General features: G+C 38.7%; 1 protein-coding gene across 3 annotated transcripts; it reads left to right on the top strand.

Moving 5' to 3' along the window:
- Positions 1-3526: 3526 nt before the first annotated feature.
- LOC146475311 (uncharacterized) lies at positions 3527-23983 on the top strand. Of its 3 annotated transcripts, none has more exons than XM_085115697.1 (20): positions 3527-3613; positions 6360-6646; positions 7226-7369; positions 8460-8633; positions 9843-9947; positions 10319-10387; positions 11077-11277; positions 11824-12072; positions 13162-13231; positions 14320-14403; positions 14750-14897; positions 15616-15748; positions 16361-16468; positions 16851-16994; positions 17724-18059; positions 18572-18898; positions 19926-20165; positions 20529-20648; positions 20940-21035; positions 21693-23983. In XM_085115697.1, the coding sequence occupies exons 2-20, from the start codon at positions 6368-6370 to the stop codon at positions 23289-23291; spliced, it is 4626 nt and encodes a 1541-aa protein (XP_084971823.1). In that variant the 5' UTR covers positions 3527-3613; positions 6360-6367; the 3' UTR covers positions 23292-23983. The 3 variants fall into 3 exon arrangements, with proteins under 3 accessions (XP_084971823.1, XP_084971821.1, XP_084971822.1); XM_085115695.1 differs by lacking the exon at positions 3527-3613 and adding an exon at positions 3639-3677; XM_085115696.1 differs by lacking the exon at positions 3527-3613 and adding an exon at positions 3893-4048.
- Positions 23984-24833: the final 850 nt, after the last annotated feature.

Raw genomic sequence — 24833 nt, 5'->3', positions numbered from 1 at the left:
TATTCGCAACTGCTTAAGTTGCGTACTAACTGCGAGGATCTGCCTTCTATTTGATCTTTCATCCGCAGTTCAAATATATGTTTCATATATTTACATTCATTTAAACTTTATTCGGTAACACAAATGAAAACCAGCAGGTAGCTTTTGAGTTTTTTGAGGTGGACAAAAAAAGAAGGGTATGTTGAAATAAAAGAAAAAAAAATGGTAACTCTACAACAATCAAAGGTTAATCAGTTCTCGGTGAGATGCGCGCGCAGGATGGCGGCAAATCACAAAACCAAACAGAAGAAAATAAAAGGAAAAACCCAAAAAATAAAAAACAAAAAATATCGTTTCTTAAATTTAGACTTCAAGGCACGTGATTCGATCTGGGAGACCACAATATAGTCATTTTCAGTTTTCAAAATTTCAAGAAGGAATTTCTTTCATCCGGCACAAAAAGTAACCTATACCCTGTATCAAACGCTCAGTTCATGATCTAAGAGCGCTCTCCATTTGTATAGCAAGCATGGCCCGTGAGAATGTTTCACAAATAGAACAGCACAATCGTTCGATCGATCGTTCGTTTCGATCGTTGTATGGAGAAACCGGTTGTTCTTGTCTCCCATCGATAAAACCTGTTTTTCATACTAATGAAACTGAGCACTTACAGACAACACTTACAGGAATCAAGTAGGTTTTCTGATGCGAACCGAATTAAAACTGAAAACAGTACAATGATAAAACACACGCTCAGCTGAGCCGGTTTAGTTATGAGGATAGTACTCTAGTTGAAAAGCTTTCAGATACTTGCTGATTCTGAAATCAATTTGGTCGATGAATCGTTTGGCCATGGCCACCCGTTTGTGTACAGATCAGGAAACCAAATTTATGTTTATGTTATGAGGACTTTTACGTTTTTTGGTCAAAAGTGTGGTGAAAATGAGACTAAAACCAGACATTATGAGGAAGACATGATGTCATTTTATGTCCGATCAAGTCTGACTTCTTTAGAAATTAATTAAATGTTTGGTTTATCAACAAAGTGGATAACTAAAAAAAATTGGCCACCGTAAAGAGATTCGAGCGCTGACGTTTCGCTCTGACAAAGGGCTAACACTCGAAACGTCAGCACTCGAATCTCTTTACAGTGGCCAATTTACCTTTAGTTATCAACTCTGTTGATAAACCAAACATTCGTTTCTACTTCCCCACCGACGCAGCACCGCAGTTTCTTCTGAAACTAACCCCTTATTATTTAGAAAATAGCGCTCAAGATCAAAGTAGGGCGTACCGACCGACAACGTTCAAACGCTCTTAATGTTAATAGTTTTTTTACTCCCTTTTTTGTACACTGCCACATTGACCACAATGTGTTCATTTTGTGGTTTTAATTAAAGCAAATATCTACTTTTCATTCTCCTCCCCTTCCGCCGGTCTTGTGAACTATTTCTTTTTAGAGTGGGTCGTTATACTTACTGCTGCTAAAGTGGCGGAGGATTTAACGCCCCCACCTTTACTTAAGACATAGTTGTTTATTGTTTACCTGTTGTTTGTAACAAAACGCGTCATTTTGGTGGCCAAATTTATGCCAACCAAACGTGGACTTATTATTTTGATATTTTTAGCTCTTCAGCAACAAAAGAATTTCCGGTCTGATGACAGTATCTCGTTATTTCGTTGATATCGGTACTGATATAAAACCTTTTCTCGTTCACAAAATGCTCTTAGAACACCAAGAGAAAGACGTCAGGTAATTTTATCAAAGGGAGGACATACCACAATCAGGTTTTTATCAATTTTTGAGCGACACAACAGAAGGACTTGATAAAAATGGGCCAATTTGTTCAAGTTCTATTATCTATTTCCATCTTAGACATCCTCAACCTTTTTTTTTGGCAAGTGACACTAAAAATAGGAGTCATTGTCCCTTTTTAGCATCTGAGCAATACAAGGACAAACCCTTTGAGGTGTAAATAGAATTTTTTTTTAGGAATCTAGAAACATCTGTAAACATCAAAGTTGTTTACTACCAGCCTTAGTTTATTGCCAGTTTGTCCGAGGGCGCGCCTGGTGTACCAAAGCCGATTAATACCGTGACTAACAAAGATTCTGAAAAATCCTGACCAAAGGTGTGAAGACGTTTTTCAACGATAGCTTTCAGCTTTAACTAGAGATTAAACAAATTTAAGAATGAAGGGAAAAAAATTTCACGCTGAATCTTCATTAAGAGCAACTGATGAATGTCAATGTGTGGCATATGCCTGCGAAATGGAATAAATGTGATGGTATATTGAGTTAACAATTTTATCACTGACTTCTAAAATACCAACCTGACGTGAAGAGTAAGAGTTTGACATAAACACATAGTCCGAGAGAGTCTTTGAGAGGGAGCGATACTGCGCATGTCAATCGATGGCAGTGTCCCTTTTAAGATGCAAATTCCCTTCAAAACATACTAACGAAAATTGACAGAAAACACCTTTTATTTCACATTGTTTATGTGCGGACAATCCATTAAAAAGGTCTTGGAATATACCATCAATAAAGCTATTTCGAAACTGATAAGCCAGACTGAATCAAATGCATTTAATTAATAATTTCTTCTAGCTACACTGCTCAAGACGTGATGTGGCCATTGTAATGCAAACTACGACGTAGTACTTTCCAATTCTGTGGTGACGTTAATTGCGCCTTACATCTCTTCAAAGCCTTTGTTGCAATTCAAACGAAAGCTGGTGTGCTGTTGAGTTTTCGTGTGGCTCTGTTTACATTACTTCAGAAGTTTACGTTTGGTAATTAAAGTCTGTTTAAATCCTAAAGTGTGACCATTCAATTGAAAACCACCAGTTTTATTGTGAGCCTAGAGACTGTAGGATTCATTGGGTTTCTCAGGGCTTATAACTTTGGCTGCCTGTAAGGATCAGGTATGATTAAATGCACACTTTAAAAATTTGACAATGTTTTGATGGTCACACAATTAATATCACGGACACAAGATTGACGTCAATTTGATCATTGTAATGACTTCAGAGCTAACCGAATCACGCAGAAACATTTTCAAGTCTCCGTCCTTAATTCGTACTTTTGTTTGCCTGTCCTTACATCGTACAATGTTTCAGGAACCACAAAGAGTTCGCAATGTTAAAACGATGCTCTCAGTTAAATACTTTCCCCGGGTCTGAATACACTGAAATGTTTTCGTTTTTGCGTGCCTTCTGGACTATGGATCCGTTTTGAAATAAAGGTCAACACCAATTAAAATATTATATGGTGCAAGCACAAAGCGGAATCAATTGAAAGAGGGTTTATAAGAGTCTTTTCTGTGAGTGATGTTGTTAATAATGAAACAATGAGTTCAAAGCTTACAATTTTGGCCTTTAAGTTCCGGACTTGGATAATCGACTTTGGCACGGAACTTAGTGGAAAATAGCAAGCAAACATGCTATGTAAACAGAAAACTTTGAGGATTAATTTAATTAAACCAGATGCCGACTAATTAAGTGGCGAAAAGGATTTCTAATTGAGATTGATGTCATATTAAACAGTGAAAACAATTTTTGTACACACAAAGTTGAAGAATTCTGCTACAAGAGAAACTAGAAAACTTACGACGAGCATAGCTGACGCAAAGGTATGCTTTAATATTATGTGAAACGCCCATTGTTTAATGCAGGATGACGTTCACGAGACTCCAGGTAAAGCCGCTTAATCCTGTTTAATCCAAGCTCTGTCGTAAATACGATTAGTTCGCTTTTGTAATATTAACTCAAAGAAGCGATGTTAATACATCTTTGTGTGTGGCCTTTTTAACATTTCAGGAGGAATAATGGAAAATGTCACAGACAAACAGTTCAGTTTAAATGTTTGATCTTGTGTGGCCAAAAAGCCGTCATGAACTGGGCAATTATGTAAATCTTAAAGACGTGTTGCGTGTAATCCCAAGAAAACGTTGTCAGAAAGTAACTATGATGTGTTAAACACCAAAGTACTTGAACACCTATTAAGCACCCCTATCGATATCAAGGAGTCTGTGACCAAACAGTGCGTTTAACAAGAAGGACGGCCGGTGGGTAGATAAATTAATCACTTAACATGACACACCGACCAGTTTTAAGTATTGCACGTAACAAGAAGCGTAATGTCGGATCTGTTAAATTGTTTTCCTTCTCCCAATCACGAAAACATTTCATATTTACCATGACCAGCGATAAAGTCGCGCTGCGATGGTGGGTTATTTGAAGGAAAATATGTCTACTTTCTGGTTTTCTTTATCAAAGGAATAACTTTAAGCGAAGTACTGTAATTACGTTGTTATTTTAACACAAAATTCCATTGTAACGTACGATAAAGTTTGGAAAACTTGATTTGTTTTGTGGTCACCCAAGACCCGTGATCCTGGAGGATTATATTCCTCAAGGTAAGATAGTGGATTAAGAAGGAAACACGTTAGCTTGTTCCAAGGCGTTCAGATATGCTCTTTATTATTCATTTGTATCGCAATTTTTCCCCGCTGCTTTCCACTATATGAACGCCATGGAACAGGCTACGAATACGTGGGCGACCGCCATGAAAATATTGTTCATTTTTTTTAAATTTACATTGGCGCCAGTAAAATCAATGAGAAAAATCCAGAAGGGCGACTTTAGTTGTGTGCAAATAAAATAAATTCAACCGAACAATTAAGAAATGCCTGGCTGCCGATTATAACGTGTTTTAAATTTCTTATTTTAAGGTGCGACTAAATTTATTCTACGAGCACTTTGTACACACGAAAAACATTGCAATCAATTTCCGAAAGATGCGGTTGTTCTAAGTCGCTGATGAATTTTTTCGCTGTTAGGCAAGAAAAAACACGTTACAAATTTGGGTAAATTTATGTTCACAAAAACTTTGATCAATTATACAAATTGAACGCCGAGGACAGGAAATAAATGACGAGGTATGAACTGAGAAATGAGAATCGAAGAATTCAGTGGCACGTTTTGTTACACTGACAACAAGGAATTTCCACGAGTCAGTTTCCATATAAAGAGGACATATACGAGAAAAACAAAACCTTGGTTGGTGCACATAAGATAACAGGCTGGGCAATTACGTTGATGATTATTCAGTTACCTTAACGATTATCACCGCTCGTAAGAATGGACGCGTTCAAATTGACATGTCTGAAAGTTATAATTAGCACACAACACCTAGGCTTTTGATTGCCAATAACTTCCACTTGAGGGGTCCCAATTCAGGAATTTCCGATGCAGATGTTCAATGTATTGCTTCAAAATTACACTTAAACTTGTTGTTTCACGCTTTTTGCGGGGCGTTTTAACCTTCCTTATACTTAGCATTATTGAAAATTGGATGATCATTAGCAAGAGAGGATCAATTCTCTTGTCATTAGATAATGCAATTTGCAGAGCTTTGATTGGCTTAGCAGCCATGGGATCTCAATTATTATACCATGCCTGAAAAATAGCTACCACTACATGTAACTCGACTTCCGGTCTTTTTTGTAAAATAAATGCAGTAGGATCTAGAAGCAATATATCAGTCTATTCAGCCTTTTGTATATGGGATGAAGTCAGGCGCCTCATTGGCTATCTGTCGTCTCATATCCAACCCAAGCTCGTGGAATAATTGTTAAGTGTGTGGCTAGACATTGAATACTGTGGGTGAAATCAATTGAAGCCTTTGAAGCAATCGTCACCTGAGTTTGTCAACAACCCACTTAAAGTGTATTTTTTCGCTAGAACAGAGGTTAACTTGACCAGGAAAAAACTGCTTCTCGTTAATTTGTATTTGAAACAAGCTCTAGCGACTCATCGCCTACACAAGAATTTCTGTAAGTAAAACTTTATTTCCTAAGCGCAATTTAAAACAATTATAATGTTGATGAACCAGAGCGAAACTGAACTTGAGGTTTTGGTGAGAAAATACGTTTATAGCGGGACAAAAGGTTTCGAGACAGCCTCATCGAACAGGTCGACTGAAGTGAGAATAAGAGACGCTTTGAAGTTAAAGCAAGTGCCAATTCATCAATAGACACTTTATTCCACATTTACCTCATAGAATGCAAACCATTTGACATTTAAATCGAAAGCTATCGAACAGCACTTTCCAGTGTTGCAGTTCAGTGCTGTCAGACAGGTACAAAGCGTTAAATAACTTATGGTACCGTCAATGCCCGAAGTCTGTTGTTTAAATCCTTACGGGTGACAATTCAAATGAAAGCAGTGCTTTCTTCTGTTGCTATTCAGTTGTGCCCCAATTGGAAAACTTTGCAGAATGGAAATACGGATTTTTGTTATATTATACTTAGTAAGAAATAGTTTGGGAGCGCATAATTAACAAGTTTACTGTTTGATTGTCTTTTTCTCTCGCAGACAGGACAATGCAGTGGCTTTTCAACACCATTTTCTTCGTAATTCTGTGCATAAATCTCAGCCAAGCAACAAATAATACAAACTCTACAAACGCCAGCGTTCCCACAAATAGCAGCAGTAACGCTACAACGCCTCTTACCACGCTGTATATCGGAGCGTTTTTTGACCTCGGAGAGAAAAATGGATACGGAAGTCTACCAATGGCGGAACAGGCTATAGAGGAAATCAACAATAACACGGATATTTTGCCAGGTTATCGGCTTGAGTTGGTGGTAAATTCAACGCATGTAAGTAATTAGAAATACTACTTGAGACTGTTCTCGCAGGTTGAATCAGGCGATCAGTATACTGGTTAAATATACGCAACAAAACAAATAAATTTGGCGATCGAACTCAGTTATTTAGTTCCGCATTTTCATGATAAAAATCACGTAAAATGCTTACTATTTTTTAAGCGGCCAAATATATTGACTGATTGGAGTGGCTGGTGCCAGAAACAGTACAGAAAATCAAGGGGACTAATATTGAAGTTGGGAACATTGTTCTGTTGTTCGCGGTTCATTTGTCCCCCTGACCAACCATGTAAGACGTTGCAAATGGTGCAGGTCGCTCTGTTAAAAAGTCGGGTATGGTCAATTTGTTGATGCGTGTGGTGTATATGTTGTTTAGGATGCTGTTTTGTTGCTATGGTGACATGTCGATTCCTTTGCCTTGCACAACAATCAATGGTAGGAAATTACAACTAATAAAGGTTTAAGATACCATGAACAGTCGGAAAACTGTAACGTGGATGACTTAAGTGTGTAAAATAGTCAATAACCGTGTTTTCATGAAATTTTTTTTCTTGTTTTTTTTTACGTACACAGGGAAGCTTCGGCTTTGGCCAGAAAGTTCTCCACGAGTTTCTTAACACAGGACCGAAGAAAATCATATTGTTGGGACCAGGGCAAGATGCATTAGCGAAGTCAGTGGCAGCGTACGCTGGAATTCCTGAAGTTAGTCTCTTACAGGTTAGTAAGAAACTGTTTGATTCCTGTTTTGTCATGATTTTCACTAAGATGAATCTTCGTGATTTAACCTAAAGAATCCAAAGTTAAAACAAGTCGTGCATCATAATAAATAGTACAGACGGGAAGTACTACTTAATTTCTTAAATTTGAATTATTACACTTTAGGATTTCGTTTACAGACTCAAAGCTGCGACCATTTTCTACAGCGTAATAAGCAGGGCACAACAACGGTGTAGTACTGCTCAGTAGCTTTCTTTTCAATGGCCACACAAAAGTTAGAACCCACCTTGCACATCATAATAAAGGACGTGCCCTTGATGAATTTTTAAGCCATTGACACTCAATAGGTGCAATTATGCGTATTTTAAGTTTTTTAAATAACATGGTAATGTTTTATCACTTTTAAATGTTTATTTTAGATTTCAATTGTTTATATTAGATGTTATTGTAATTGGTATGTGAAAACCCATTTTGATTGGATCTACCAATAAAGCTATTATTATTATTATTATTATTATTATTATTATTATTATTATTATTATCATTATTATTGTTATTATTATTATTATAATTATAATAATTATTGTTATTATTATTATTATTATTATTATTATTATTATTATTATTATTAATAATAATAAACAGCACCACAGGAAAGTACTGCTCAGTAGCTTTCATTTCAATGGTCACACTTTATAATTTCATCTACAGACATAAATGTTAGAACCATCCTGTACAGCATAATAAACAGCACCACAGGAAAGTACTGCTCAGTAGCATGGTAGTATGTTGGAACCATCTTGTACAGCATCATAAACAGCACTACAGGAAAGTGTTGCTCAATAGGTATCACTTGAATTGGTCAGACCTTATAACTCTTTTTCCCAAAATCAAACCTTAGAAGCTACTTCGTACAACATAAAGCCATGCATTACTGGAAAGTCCTGCTCAGTAGCAGTTCCATTCTACTAACAAACTTCAAGTCCATTAGTCAACAAAGGTTTTGGGAAAGTAGTGGTTGGTCTAAAGGATATCAAACGAAGCCATGAATTATATTATAATTTAATTTTTGCTTCTTTTTCTCCTCCAGTTTTCCTTTGGGACCAGTGATTTGGAGCTCGCGAACAATCGTAACTTGTATCCAAACTTTTTTCGAACAACAACATCCTTAGCCTCACTGGATGCACCGAGAATATCATTTATCAATCAATACGGCTGGGATGAGGTGGGAATCATCTATGGCGACAGTTTGCAGTACCTGCAGGTGAATACACTCGATTGCAAAAACGTTGACACCTAAAAAGCATAAACCATGAACAATGAGACCCAACGGAATTGTGCGTAGTGTTTAAAAATTGGCCCTTGTTGGCCAACTTGACACTTTAAGGAAAGCTTGGACAGTTTCCATCATTCACCACGTGCAACTCATTTTGATTATCAACTGTCGCACGAGAATAGAATATTATGCAAATAAATTTAGTACACTTATACCAATAAAGCCGTTGGGTCTCATCGTTCACGGTTTATGCTTTTTAGGTGTCAACGTTTTTGCAATCGAGTGTATACTAGGAGGATGAATCGCTCTTTCTGCTTTTTTTGATTGCTTGAATAATCTGATAGAACAGTTTTCACTTGATTGAGCAACTTGATTGTCGAAAGTAATTCCATTTTTGCTTTCAATTGGTTTTGCTTTAGTTCACTCTGTGATTGGTTAGTAAAATTTGCGCCACTTTCTTAACCAATGAGAAGCAAAACCGAAACCACGGGTTACGAATATTTAGTTTTATCAAGTAACTTGATAATGTAATTTGGACACCGTAAAGAGATTTGAGAGCCGACGTTTCGAGCGTCAGCCCTTCGATTTGTCAGAGTGAATCTCCGTTAGAGCGAAACCAGTAATGACTTGCTCGCACACGTTTTTCCGCGCTTGGCACCGGCTACATGTACTTGCTTCGTGTTCGGATTGGTTCATTGCGATGCTGACATCTGTTGGCCAGAGTAATTACTTTGGTCTTGCTTTTTAGGGGCAGTCAATTGAAACGGCTCAAAACAGAAGATAGGACGGGGCCAAATTGGCCACCCTTCATGCACTTTCTTCTGAGCATGCGTACTAAGTTACGAAATAAGACCCCAAAGGGAATGAAAAAATGGCTACGAAGTTCACCAACATACATTTTTAAAACATTGCCTATCGTACATGGATTTGTTTTAATATGACCTCGCTTGTGAAGGAAAAAAACAAAATCTGTAAATGACTGCGTGAAAGGCTGGTTTCAGATTGCATCCATAGCAAAAGCCATTCATCGAATATGGAATCAAATGAAAACAAATTTATATTTACGTACCTTAGTTGTACTCTTTTCTAGATCCCAGTGCTTCTCAGATGCCATCCACGTGTAGTCCAATAAACCACGCCCTGAAAAAGAAGTTAGTCTGCAATTACCTAAGGCAAATGATTATCTTTATTCTTCAGCTTTCTAATCAACTAGCATCTAATTTGAAACAAAACAAGATCAATGTGCTAGCCGAGGTGCGACTGCAGGGGAATGATCCTACAAGAGCTATCAGAACTATAAAGGTAAGAAAAGAGATAAGAGCTATACGTATGCAGGTAGTATGCAAATACAACATATTTCGGCCTAGCAACGAAGCCTTCACATCCCGCTCAGCTTGAAGGTAAATTTTATGAATCCATTGTATCGCTGAACTGCAGTCAAACGTAAAAGTCCTTTATAGATAAGGTTTTTACCTTAAGCTCAAAGATAACAAAGTTTTTGTGTGTCTGCGAGTTTACTAAATAATTTTACGATTTACTAAAAAAGTGAAATACAAACGGCCTTGCACAAAGTGTTCCCAGGGCCTAACGAGTACACCTCACCCTTATTTCGAACATTCAGTCTGCCGGCACTTATCAACTGGCTTAATCAAAGCATTCACTCATTTCAACAGGACAAGCAGATTCACGTGATCCTTGGAATGTTTTCACTTGATGCGGTGGCACGGAAAATGATTTGCGAGGTACGTACATTTTATCTTTAGTTATCTTCTTTGATTTTTTAGGTTTTTATCCACAGACTCAAACGTGTCAGAGCCATTGTGATTGGGGAAAAGGTTTAAACTTAGGAGCATATAAACTTTACTGGCTATGTTCGTTGCGTGTGAAGAGTGAAAACTAATCTATTTCCTGTGTCCGTGAGTCTCTTAATCAGGAGTGATTTGAGTTGGAGTATTTGTTTCTTCTTACATTCTGATAGTCACCCTGAACTTGTGTGGTTTTGTTTGCCCGTTCCGAAGTTCATAAAGGGACTAGGCCCTAGTTTACACATTGTTCAAATTGCGTCATTTGAAGAAATGAACCCCACCGCCAGAAAGATCACAGTAAAAATTTAATAAGTTTACCAAGTTTAGTTACGTTTCATTGGGTAGTAACCAGGCTGTGACCTGTCAAAGGTCGCCCAAATTCCATACAAATGTCTCTAATTCTGAGATGGCGTCCCCCAAATCCATACAGTTCCGATATTTAAAGGCCTTCTACATGGTTGCAATCTAACGATAAAACCAAAAACTCGGTAAACTGACTAATTTTAATGTGATTTTTCTTACGATGGAAAATTTTAAAACTCTTCCCCAGTCTCCATTTGAACATTGGAACGGGCAATAAGGCTAAAATATTTTTCTTGTTTCATTTCATTTTCCTGTTTTATCAGGCTTACCGCCAAAAGATGTATGGTCCTCATTATGTCTGGATGTTGATAGACAGCCAAAACAACAACTGGTGGATACCCGGAAAAAACGAGGAGAGCGCATGCTCAGATGTAGAAATGCAATGTCAGATCCAGAACCACTTCAGCTTTTTCAACAGCAAAGTACTCTTCGGAAAGGGTCGCTATTACGATTACGCTAAGAAGGTAAGTTAAGAGGCCTGTACACAGCTGATATCACAGTAACTAATAACAACAAACATTGACGAGTCAGAGTTCTAATCAAACAGAAGTAAATGGCGTCATGGCCGGCAAAGCGCATGCGCAGAGTAAGTCACGATTGATTTTCGTTTAACTCTGGACTGACTGTGTTCTTAGTAAGCTGGAACCCTGCCTTAAGACTACCTCGTTATTACGACCACTTTTTTATGCCCCGAACGAATTTAAACTGCAGTCATTTCCTTAGTTTAACAACCTCGTTAATCCGACCACCCCGCCATTACGACCACATTTCACAGCCCAAAGGTTGCCGTATTAACGGCGTTCCACTGTATGTTCTAAAAACTTTAGTTTAGCTCAGCCTCAACGTTCCTATAAAAAGAACAGTGTATATCAAGAATGGAAGAAAGAGAGTGTCCGATGGCTATTGCCATGTTTTAGGTTGTGATAATTACCAAACATTGCCAAAGGGTGGATAGTTACGCAACAAAACATTGCGTGTTTTAGTCACCATAAGTTACTGTTTTTCGACAGAATGGGACTCAAATAATTGACGACTACAGGTCCAGAGTAGACAATGGGAACGATACGTCAAACAGAAGCGACATTTACCTTAATGTTTACGATGCAGTTTGGTCGATAGCATTTGTGCTGCATAACTCGAGAGATGAGCTTCGTAAGCAAGGAAAAACCTTGGAAAATTTGACGTACGGGGACACAAATGCAACATCTGTGTTCAGAACTCAAGCAGAGGATTTAGACTTTATAACACCAAACAAAGGAGTAAGGAAAATGGAGTGTTGTGCAATACTTTTGAACTACCTGTAGCCTAAAAATTAATGTTGAATCCAGAAATTGTCTAATACATTATTTTAAGTAAACTAGAGTAGTGAAGAACGGAAGGTAGAAAGCAACGTACAATGTAATAGCGCCATTCAAATGGTCATAACTTCATCTATAGATTCAGACGAAAAAGCCACATAAACTGACTCAAGTTGATACTAGTACGAGGATTAGGAAATCGTGTAGGGAACGCAATCCGCCTTCTTTTCTTTTTTCTTTTTTTAATTCTCTATTCTTTCGTATCGTTGTGGTTCAGTTACTCAAAGAAAGCCAGTCGTGGAATTTACATTGTGACACTGAGTTATCGAAACCCATAAATTAAAGTCTATTTTTGATATGTACGATACTCGATGATTTTCAGGGTCCCTATAGTGTGGGGCCCCCGCATAGTTACAAGTCAGGGACCTCAGGTGCCAGATTCATGAAGCCCTCCTAATCCTATGTATTATAGGACTAAGAAAAGACCATCATTGGACTAACAATAGACCATTGTCAGATTCAAAATAGGCTATTGTCCAGAAACAATACTTAGGATATATCTTAGTATTCCTTAGTATTCCGATGTCTTATAGGATAGTACGGAGGCAGCTGTGTACAATTAATATTGGTAATTGAACTGAGTGGAGTGCAATTTGGTCTGAAATCATACGCGTTATTTCAAAATCAAACGAGCACGCAGCGCGAGTTTGATTTGAAATCACAAGTATGATTTCAGACCAAAATTGCACGACACGAAGTTCAATTACCACTTAATTACATCCATTTTGAAATCACAGAGTATCATTGTCAATATAAATATTCTATTTGTGTTACTTCATTTCCATTTTGATGGGCTAAAGAGAGGATGCGATTTAGAGCAATAAATGGTGCAATTTGGGAATAAATTGCACCATTTTGGACCAATCAGATTCCAAGGATCACCATTGATTTCAAAATAGATGTAATTACAACAATAATGCAGCTAGAAATTCTGAATTTATATTTTTGGCGCTTATTTACTTTTACTCATTTTTTAATCATTGCTTACAGTCGCGTGTAAGATACTACACCGATGGAAACAGAAGAAACTCGGTTGTCTTGAAACAGCTAGTCATCATTGGTAAGATATTATTGTACAATGTTTAGTTTATTAGCCGCCAAAAAGATATACTAAGGGTGCGTTCCTTCGGGATGATCCAGATCAGGATCAATGATCCAAGATCACTCGGATCATAGTGCATCAAAGGAAAAGAGGAATCTGGGCAAGGAGTCGTCAGTTCCTTTGATGCAACATGATCCGAGTGATCTTGGATCATTGATCCTGATCTGCCGGGATCATCCTACAGAAATGCACCCTAACTAGTTTATGAAAACCTTATCCGACCATTATTTTCTCTGATGTGATCCGGAATAACTCATATGTATCCGTCATTTTCTTGTCATTAGACTAATAAAGTTCATCAAAATATTCATCAAAATTGTAATCTAAGCTTATTAATTAATCAAGTCCTGATGAGGTTGTACTATTTTGATATCAGTTGCGCGGTGTTGTGGAACATATATAGCATCCAACTATTACTCCAACAACTTGAATAATTTTTTTTCCAAGGTGAAACATGATAAATGTATCAAGGAACTCGATTTTAACAGTCTGTCAATACAAACACAACCGAGGACAATGCCACACTTTAAATTTTATTAGTAAAAATCAAAGATGTATGTCTTATTAATTTTGGTCGTAGTTAGAGTTATATAGAACACGACCCCACCAGCAGGTGTATGCTTAAACCATTATCGTATTTAAATGGAGGATTGTATGTACTTTAAGTTATTTATTACAACCATGTTGAAATCACTGGTGATCCTTGCAATCTGATTGGCTCTCAACAGTGCGATTTATTCCCAAATTGCACCATATTTTGCTGTAACTCGCATCCTTTCTTTGGCCCATCAAAATAGAAATGAAGTAACAAAAATAGAATATTAATATTGACAATGATACTCTGTGAAATCAAAATGGGTGTAATAAAGTGGTAATTGAACTTTGTGTCGTGCAATTTTGGTCTGAAATCACTCCACTCAGTTCAATTACCATTATTAATCATTCACGAAAAGTAGCTATTATACGGATGTAATCTGCAGAGACATATGATTGAACTCGATCAGTTGGGAAGTGTATTGATGTTGGTTATTGTTTATTCACTACAGACGGCAAATTTAAGACGATTAACGCTGGTAACTACGACGTGGATACTAAAGGATTTACTGCATCCACTGAGATACACTGGTTTGGTAAGTCCCCGGCTTTGTTAAACAAAACAAAACAAAAACAAATTTGAAGCCTTTCTAAAGGAGACTCAAGAGTGGTCTCTAATGTTATCATCATCATCATCATCATCATCATCATCATCATCATCATCATCGTCATCGTCATCGTCATCGCCTTCACCGTCACTATCACCATCACTATCACTACCATTAGGATCATCATTCTCAGATTGAAGAATGTCTTCTTTTCAGTTATACTTTGTTGTTTGTTCGCACCTGTACCAGAACTATCATCCAGTACTTTATTTGCCTAGCCTATTTCGCGATTTCCTACTCAATAATTTAACCTTGAGTTATTTGGACGTTGCAGCCGGCACCCCTTATACAAAGACAACAGAGACATACACTTACCGCACAATTGACCGGAACCTCTTTATCGCCTTGGTTGTGCTTGCTTCCCTTGGAATCGTTTACGCTCTGTTCTGTTTCTTGACGTTGGTGTTGAGCTTCAAGAAAAAGTAAGTCTGTCACGAGTCCGTGCATGCGCACTTTAATTATCTGCAATCCTAACAAGCTTAATTCGGTGGAGAACAATGTCCATACCTTCCTTCAGAGCATCTTTCGCCTTTCCAATCCTACTCTGATCGAACGCCTCAATAGCGGACTCGAACTCGAGAACCTTCACGTTGTGGTCAAACTGCTGTTAATTGTCCGGCTTTATAATCTGTTTGCCTTCAATCTTCACCCATTGTCTCTCATGAATTCGGCGCGAAAGGTTTGTTAAATTCCTCCAAGCGAGCGCCAACTGCCTTGACCAGGGATTCTGATACGGTCACTAACGGTTGATCGACTATCGCCCAGATAACAAAACGATCTAGCCCAATTGTGACGGCGATCGTTGCAGGATCCTGAACTTCAGACTGAGAAGATCTTTGTGAGGTCATGAAAGTTAAAATAAAAACTTCGGATAGAAAAAAATTGTCAAAGCGTCGGTCAGTGCAACGACCGAGAACTGACTCGCATACTAAAGACGCTCTATTTACATAAAAAAAAACTCCACACGCATATATAACTGCACGCCTAAATTCCTCCAGTAACATTACATACAGCTATAACAATAGCGAACAGAAATTAATTATCTTCCAACGCTACGCAACCAAAGAGAATTTCAATACGCGCATCAGGTTTTGGATTGCAATATATTCAATTTAATGAGTATATCACATTCCTTTTCAGAATCGTTCAAAACTCTGGTCCAGTGATCAGTATGCTAATTATCATTGGCTGTATTTTGAATTACGTCACCGTTATTCTTTATGGCTTTGATTACTCACTTGTGGCTACAGACATAGTCACGCAGCTTTGCAGGGTACGTATAACTCTCGTGTTCCAGCGTATTTTTGTAATTATAATTTGATCGAGGGGCTCAGACCATTAAGAGAGAATTAATTAAAGGGGCACTGCCAAGGCATTTTGCTGTATTTTGGTCAAAACAGCTCTTGACTAAGAAAAAGCTATCTGACTAATTGACTGAGAACTTCTTTTCTAACACGAAATTGCTCCAATAGCACTGGAAGGGAAATATGAAATGATTTCTCCAAGGGAGAATAACCTCTGATCAGCATTTAGCAATTTTTTCAAAATACTCGAAGGGACTTGAAAAAATTGGCGATTTTTTTCAAGTTGCAATCCATTTCCATCCTAGCTATTTGCATCCAAAGATGAATGAAACCAGTTTCTGTGTCCTGGTAGGTTCTTGTTTTGCTCACACAATCTACACACTCAGACTACGACTGGAATAACTATGAACCTTTTAGGTTGATCTGTCGCGTCCATATTGTTATTGCTAATTATCAGTATCATTTCTGTTGATAACTGAAGGTCCGAAAATTCTTAAAAGTTCATACGATATTGTTAAGGCCTGCAACAAACCATAACTTGAACCTTTATCAAGAGTTTATATCTTCCCTATTTGTTGTAGGCTCGTTCCTGGACATTTGCAATCGGCTTCACTCTATCCGTCGGAGGCCTAGCTGCTAAATTGTGGATGGCTTACAGTGTACTAAAAGATCGATTCGTCAGGAGTAGGGTAAGTCAATATATATTCACTGCACATTCTTTCCATTAGTCAGAGACAAGATAGCGGACAAGATAGCGACTCGACGCCTCGCCCTTGTAGGTCACTGGCATCATCATTCTGAGCTCCCTGCCAACCCGGTGTCAGCCACAGGGCTCGCCTTAAGAGGAGCGAAAGGATAGATAGAACTGATGGTGATGGTATGAGATTCTTCCAAGAACCACTCGACTAACAACATTAACCTATTAGACTTTCTAAAGTGATCGACCGCGTGGGTGTAGCTCAGAGAAAGTTCGTAGTTGGACACATTAACTAAATTGCTGGACAGACGTCGGTTTCGACAACCTCAGCGAAAGTCATTTCTATATTGTAAATAGCATTTTTTTTTTCACAGAATGTCATGATGTTCTGGATGCTGGGAATACTAGTCTTTCTTGTTATTATTGACATTATAATCTTGGCCTTCTGGACAAGCCGAGATCCATTGTATCGAGCTCTTAAACAAGTCAGATCCCAACCAGAGTACAAGTGCTTTGAGGTAAGATGCAAAGTCAGCGCAAATTATTGCAAGACATATACAATAATAAAAACGAACACCGCCGTGAAGTACTGCTCAGTACCTTTCAATGATCTGAAGGGTCTTACTTTAGGATTTCGTCCATAGACTCAAAAGTTAGAACCAGCTTAGTAGAAATAACGCTATATAAAAAAAGATTATTATTATTATCATCATCATCATCATCATCATCATCATCATCATCATCATCATTATCATTATTATTATTATTATTATTATTATTATTATTATTATTATTACTATTATTATTTCCGAGTTGCTTTGAACCTCATTTTGAAAGAGAGGCTAAGTGCAAAGTCCTTATGATGAAAATTAGTTTTCATTCATATGCAAACAAAACTAATTTTCACATGAAAAGCTTTGCACTTAGCCTCGTTTTTAACATAAGGTTCAAAGAACTCGGAAATGGTCTATTGTAGAGCATAGTAACTGACAACATCCCAGGAAAATATTGCTTAATAAATCACAACAAAGCATTCTATCCGCAGATTAATAAAACGTAAGAAAAACCTTGTATTTTGCATGATATAAACGACAGACACGGGAACTTAAGCCGTCTATACCGTTCAGTTTAGGATCTTAATTCCAGGGGGCTCTGCTGCTACACTCAGTTTCGACCCCTACATTTCCAACGCCAGAATTCAAACAAGGAGTAACTGTGACACTGTATTTCACCTTTATATTTTTCAGCCAATTACTGCTGACACTTTCCGTGCAGACATCGAAGTAGTCGAGTATTGCGACTGCGCAGACTTGATCCTCTGGCTAGTAATCATCCTTGTGTTCAAAGTGCTAATTCTCCTCACCGGCGCATTCCTTGCTTGGCAGACAAGACGCGTCTACATCCCAGCGCTAAACGACACTCAGCATTGCGTGTCGTGTATGTTCGTTGTGGTGCTGTTTTGTTTGGTCGGATCCATTGTGGCCTTCACGACAATCCTCTATCCGAGTATTTATTATGGGTTTATTGGCGCATTAATTATCGTCGCTACAACATTGATCCTTGTGCTTCTGTTTACGAGTAAGGTAAATTTTCATCATAAAATTAAAAATGTTCAAGAAAAATAAAACATGAGAATGGTGTATTATTCAGTAATGACACAGGCAAACTCGAAAAAAAAATTCTAAGTGCTCCTATCAGGAGTCGAACCTAAGACCTTCCGATTACTAGTTCGGATGCTCTACCACTGAGCTACAGGAAACTTGTGGGAGCTAAGGCCATTAAACTAGGTTCATAGGACAAACACCCTGCATACTGCTAGGATTGGAATGTCAATGTGTGGCATATGCGCAATGAAAGGAAATGTGATGTAAAAAGAAAACATTTTCTAATTTTTCTTTGTTGTAGGAACAAGAGTACTTTAGAACGACGTTTCTATCGCTCTTCGGTCACTGACCAAGTTCAATGTTCAGAATAACCTTTTTACCGTTAAGTGTTCTAAAAAACCTAAGCTGATAAGGAACAAGAGTAGTTGATAGAATGAGAAACTCTTATGAGCAACATTTATTAATTCTCTTTCTACATTTTTTGTCGTCAGATTGTTCGATTAACCTGCAGACGAAAACGAACTAAAACATTGAGGATTTCTGAGGCATCAGCGGACAGCAATAAATACGCATGCGCTTGCGGTACGGCCTGTGCAAAATTCTTTTCATTTTGCGGATGCTCCTCCGCCTGCTGTATTTCCTGTTGCTCGTGTTTTCCGTTCTGCAACTTGTATTCCTGCCTCCGATCGATCTGCTTTGGGTCCCAGGTCCACCCAACCAAAAGTGGCGGAGAGGAGAGTAAAGCTGAGTTTTATGTCGGTGGTATTGCGCAAGATAGAGATGCGGAGATTGTCTACCTCAGGAATGAGATTCGGGAGGTCTGTTTTATCTTTCTATTAATCTTAAGAACGAAATATTTAATCCCATAACTGTTTGGCACACCATACAATGGAGTGCGTGACTGACATTCACCCAGATATAGACCGGTATCCGGCTCGTCGTTGAATCTCGGGGGAATCAAGAGCTTTGTTTTCGTACTGCAAGCCTCGACCAGACGCGAATTCAGTGCGAGGCTCGCCGTGGAAAAACAAAGCTTTTAATTCTCGTGAGACTCAACATGGCCGCCGTGTGATAAAGGTCTATCAGCGCTAGTTTAGCAAAAATAATTGCTGTATACGGTAGTGTCTTCCCTACAGTAGACCTACATCTTTTAAAAGCTCTATTTTCACTGGACCCTAATAACCTGCATCTGTATTTTTTTTAGGGTTGAGAGCATTGTTCTGTTGTTCGTTCTTTTGTTCTCTCGACCAATCATGTAAGACCTTGCAAACGGTGTAGGTCGCCCCCTTCCCTGGACTTGGACCTCTCGTCACTTGGCGGCCTTTCATGTCACAAACGATAGTTGTGACGGAGCTGCAAATGACTTGTGATTTTGACAAAAGTGTTGTATTTTCTTGGTAAAAATAACTTCCCTTTTCTATTGATGCCCCATTTCCCTTGAAATGACCTTCCTTTCTTCGAATCGGGGGTGCTAGACATTTAAGGTTTACACTAATTTTTTTTTTTAAATTCATATCTTAAAACTGCGGATGACAGAATTTAATATATGAGACACCATCGCGGTTGATGTACAAAATTTTAAAAATAGGCTTGCTGTTCGTCTTCTTTTTCTTTTCTTAAGTTGATCTTTTATTTATCAAATTTCTTTAAATTTCATGCTCAAGCATTCTCTGGATCCCATTTTTGGGGTTAGAAGAGATAGTGTGGAGTAGCGAAGCTACGTACAGTGCAAAGTTTTTATTACGAAAACGGCCTATTGGAATCACCTTTTGGTGTCTCAAATCAGCAAAGTTCTCCTGGGCATCTGACAAAATACTCACTATCCCGTGCTTTCTTTCTCTTTAGAAAAATACACAGCTAAGCAATCTCGGCCAAAAACGCACAGTCAAAAGCAACTGGACTCAAACGATGGACAACGGAAGTTCTCTTTGGAATGGTGATGATTCCGATAGTATGTTCAGCGACGGAAACGCGAGTGACGTGGAGAGTGCACAAGGGTCTGAAGCAAGGCAGCGCTTCCAGCGCGCGGCAAATAAATTCAAAATCTTTAATCAAGCGACCGATTACTCACATGTTAAAAGCAAGGTAAATGATTCACTCTTATGATAAATTCTTCCTTGAGCCCAAGTTCAAGCTGTAAAATTTTCTAAAAAAGAGAAAAAGAAAACAACAACTTAGTTTAATTGTAAATGTTTTAATGCAGGACCTCTCTGAACACAAGCCTCAATGCTGACTGGGCCACCCTACCTAAAAATAGTTACTCAAAGAGAATGGTGTATTATTCAGTGAGTGACACAGGCAAACTCGGGAAAAGCAAATCCGAGTGCTCCTTTTACCGAATTTGCCTGTATCACTCACTGAATAACACACCATTCTAATTCATTCACGAGGATTAAGAAATATCTACCATCACAAAGTTGCTTAAAGTTAGTATTTTTTCTCTCTTAGGTAAATACAGGGATGCGACGTAACACTCTCGCCCCAGGCTCTCCGCAGGTCAGGAGGGGCTCAAGAATGTCAGTGCATTCTGATGAGGACTTGATAAAACTAAAATCAACACTGGCAGAGGTACTGGAAACCAGCTCACTGATTCTCTTACAATTACAAACCAAAATTGAAAGATGCTTTATAGCAGCGCGAATTATCGCCTATTTTCAAATTGCACACAAAAATGTTTTCAAAAAAAGAGACGTTTCCCAAGATTGGCCAAGATTGAAAATATTTCTTGGCGTTTGTCGTTCTTTCAGTTTGACAATCACAAACTGTTAGCAAATTGAAAATGGCTTAGAGCGTGGTTTTGTTCAACACCGTCTAAACTGTCTTTTAATAACTGACCCTTAGTGTTTATTCTTTCAACAGAAAGATGACGAAATCACAAAACTGCGAAAGGAGCTCGAAGGACTTAAAACAAAGCACCTTGCCGTGAAGTCTAAACAAAGTACCCCGCTCCAGCAGGTAACGAATTCATATGCTCGGTATTCTTTTCCTTCTCGGTGCAAACAATAGTTTTCATTTGAATAGTCAATCTTAGAGATATTTTTCAAAGACTCAAAAGGCAGAACATAGTTAATTAAAGGAAATGGTTATGAAACGTAACCTGACAAACGTCTTTGTTTTATGTTTTTGTTTGTCTTTTTGGCCTTGACCCTGCACAAACAACAATAGAATTTGGAATGTGTTGGAGTAACTGACCAATCGGCCGTTTTTGTTAAGATATTCAACTGTAGTGTGAACGTTAAAAAAAGGATTGTGCAGGGTCGCGGCCCTTCCAACATAAATTACAGCACCATTGTTTTCATGGCGAGGTTTCCTAACCAGTCTCTCAATTAACTATGGTTAGAACGAGCTTTTACAGCAGAATAGGCAAAACCACAGAAACGTATTGCTCCGAGGCCAGTGGCCAGATTTATGAAGCCGTCGTAAGATAAGTTGATTCCATTCAAACAGATACAGGTTTGCGAATATTGTTCTGCCAGAGGTGAGACTGAACACAAGTTTGCATGTACAAACTTGCGACTCTAACTAGCAGCATTACTGACGTGATCTTTAACAGTCGTAGTAGAGAGGTGATTTCAATTAACCAAAGTTCTTTTAATTTGCCTCCTTTCTTAGAAGCCGTCTTCCAACACAGAAAAGATTATTTTGATCGAAACACCAGCCACGCCCATTCCACCAGAAGTCCAAAGTACAACCATTGCTCAACTTCCGGTAACTTCCATTCCCCCCACACCGGAAGTTTCACCCAGCAGAGACAGAGATACGACATCCGGGAAGGCTGCAACCGAAGTTAAGACGCAGGATAGGTCAAACAAGAAATCCTCGCTTGGTCCTGCGGGGTCATGGCTTTTCAAATCGACCAAAGAAAATAATAAAAATTCCGAGAAGATCGCACAAAGAAAAAACAGTAAAGACAACGACAAGACGAGAAAACGTGACAGTGAAAACCCAAAGACGAACACACACAACAGCAAAACCTCCCCAAATGGAGGAGAAGAGGATGAAAGAAACAGAGAGACCTCGCCGGGATCTAGATCTAGCTCAGAGCCTCATGATAAAGTGGAGACAAATGGTGATAATCACATGACGTCAAGTACCAAGATCAGACCCCAGGTGAATGAAAAAGCATCGTTAACACACGTGACATTGTCTGAATTTCCCGCCAAAAGTACGGAAAGTGAAAAAGCTTCAAAACCAATTGACGACGCAAACGATGGAAAACAAAAGCTAAACGACGGAGATGGCGGAACTGGCAGTAAAGAACAGGACGAAACAAGTTCTGGAAATCTTCAAGAACAAACTGGGAACACAAACGAAGCGACAAAAGTGAAGAAGAAATCTCTCAACGAAAAGATTTCAAGTTGGCTCTTTGGAGATAAGGAAGATGAAGATGCCAACAAAAATGACACAGAAAAGGACAAAGATGAAAACAAGAGGCAGGATAAGAACAGCAAGGAAAATGAAAAGAGAAAAACTGCTCACGGTGTGACGCCAAGTGAGGAAGTGAAGCAGAACTCTTTGACGGACGGACAAAACAATAAAATGAATCAGTTAAGTGGAGGAGACGGGAGTTCACTGCCAGTTGGCAGTAACAGTGATGCGGTTGGTGCAGAGAAGAACTCTAACAATGGCGACGTTAAAGATAAAGAAGCAAAGAAAGGAAACATCACCCAAGATGTCACAGGGCCTGAAAGCGAGAGATGTGAAAATGACGATGAAAGAGATATGGGAATGATTGATGAGGAAGATGGAGATGATGACGATGATTTTGGTGATGACGATGATGATGACGATGACGATAATGACAACGACAAGGGTGAAGCCCAACGTGGTGGAAAGCGTGTGGGTATGGGTGCTGCAGGAAGGAGAGGATCCAAGAAAGGAGGCAGAAGGCGCAGAAAGACATTTGGAAAGTTGCAATGGAACGCTCAATCTAAAGTGGACACTGGCTCAAGCAGGTACAAGCCGAGGGAAAGCATTGTAAAGATCCCTAATTTTAAAAAAGACTACTCTCACGTCAAATCGCGAGTTTCTAAAGTGGGTGAGGCTAATACCGCGAACGAGGACACGGTTAACAGTGAGACAACTAAAAGACAACGAAGCCTTTCCCTCAATAAAAACCCAAAGCCAGATTATTCCAATGTTCGTCCACGATTGTACAACGGGGCAACGAGGAAATACAACAGCGAAATGCCGAGTGCGATTCCAAACTGATCTGGTAAAACAGTGTTAATCATAAAACAGTAGAGATAATCTCTACCATTATCAGTGATAGAAAAGAGTGAATTGCGTTAAAGCAATGCTCTGCCGAGATATTGCACTCGGATGTCTTGAGATACTAGGAAGTAAAAAAAATTCTCTAGCTAAAGAAATAAAAGTTTAAATTCAGAGACGATTCAATCACAAACAACTGAAGTACTGAAGTACTGCCGTTGCGTCACGCAATCTTCCCGAGAATACGAAACGAATTTGGCTCTCGAGATTCTGCTACATCTTCTATAAGAAGCTCAAATTAAAAGAGAAGTACTCCAATACTATTTGACACAGAGCAGTTTTCAAATGAATTGAGTGCCGGAAGTAATTGCAAGTTTGCTTTGGTTTGCTTCACTCTGCTCTGTGATTGGTTGGAAAAATTCACGCCGCTTTCTGAATCAGAGTAAACACCAAACATTGCTCGCGTTTTCTCGCGCTTGGCGCCAGTTTAATGTATTTGCTAGCGCTCAGATTGGTTCATTGCGCTGTTTCATTTGTAATTAATTATTTCGGTTTTGATTGGCGGTTTTGGTTTTACGACACCCAACTGAAAAATTAATTATGCCACCCTTAGTCTTATACTTTGTATTGTAGAAAACTGTCGTCAAATCGAATAAAAAGGATGTTAAATCAAAGATCTTTGAATATTCTGCTTGAAAGACCAGTTAACGTTTCGTGTCTGGTTTGCTCTCAGCATTCTATTTTCCCGTTCGATGGCCGAGTTAGCCAGAGGGAAACCTGGGGAGAGCAAAAACTACCCAGAGGACCCGAGTGGGGATATCTACGCCATTCCCCATCTCCATCTTCAAACTTTTTGTACCTTTCTCGTATGGCGAACTCATTAGGGAGTTTAACCCTTTAAACCTTACAGTTATCAGCATTAAATTTCTCCTTGTAATATCAATGCTTATTCAACCCCTGAGGTCATGAGAATTAAGAATATGATCACCCAAGGTGAATTTTCTTGATATTTTAGTAACTTCTCCCCTGTACTTTTAAAAGAAAAACATGGGGGCAAGAAAGGAGAATTTGTTTTTTGAGCTTAGGGGTTTGAAAAGGGTTAAACAAATCACTGTGGCGTTCTTCTCAAAAAATAATATATGACGGCACTACGCGTGTCCACGCTTAGGTCCACATTCCTTTGAACGAAGCCATTCAGTCGCCAGAAGCTGACCGTAACAAAAGATACTTGCCTCATATTTCTACTCCTGTAACCCTGGATTTCCAATTCCATTCGCCCTCAATTTGCCAGAAGTACTCTCTCCAGGCCTCTCGGTCACGTTTTGCCGTCACAGTGCCCGCCCTAGTACTTTGCTAGCAGCGGTCACCAATCAGACGCGACCTGTACCTACCGCCTTGAAAAGAGTCGGATAAACGTGAGTTTTGGTGGACGTAAATAAAAAAAAAGACGTCGAGATTATTTTCAATTCTTAAGGCAACGGAGCACGAAGAGTCGACAATTTTCCCCGCAGAAACAGATGGCAAAACTTTATCAAAAATGAT

The sequence above is a fragment of the Pavona decussata genome, unplaced genomic scaffold (genome assembly GCF_977016875.1).
Source record: "Pavona decussata unplaced genomic scaffold, jaPavDecu1.1 SCAFFOLD_84, whole genome shotgun sequence".
NCBI lineage: Eukaryota > Metazoa > Cnidaria > Anthozoa > Scleractinia > Agariciidae > Pavona > Pavona decussata.
This window is presented reverse-complemented; position numbering and strand designations above follow the sequence as displayed.

Bases quoted from the DNA above. Each gene is read 5' to 3' on its own strand.
- LOC146475311 (XM_085115695.1), top strand. From the start codon at position 3,650: ATGCAGGATGACGTTCACGAGACTCCAG. The intron at 14,898-15,615 runs GTAAGTCTGTCA...ATTCCTTTTCAG, and splicing joins GTGTTGAGCTTCAAGAAAAA to AATCGTTCAAAACTCTGGTC. The intron at 20,166-20,528 runs GTAAATGATTCA...TTTCTCTCTTAG, and splicing joins ACTCACATGTTAAAAGCAAG to GTAAATACAGGGATGCGACG.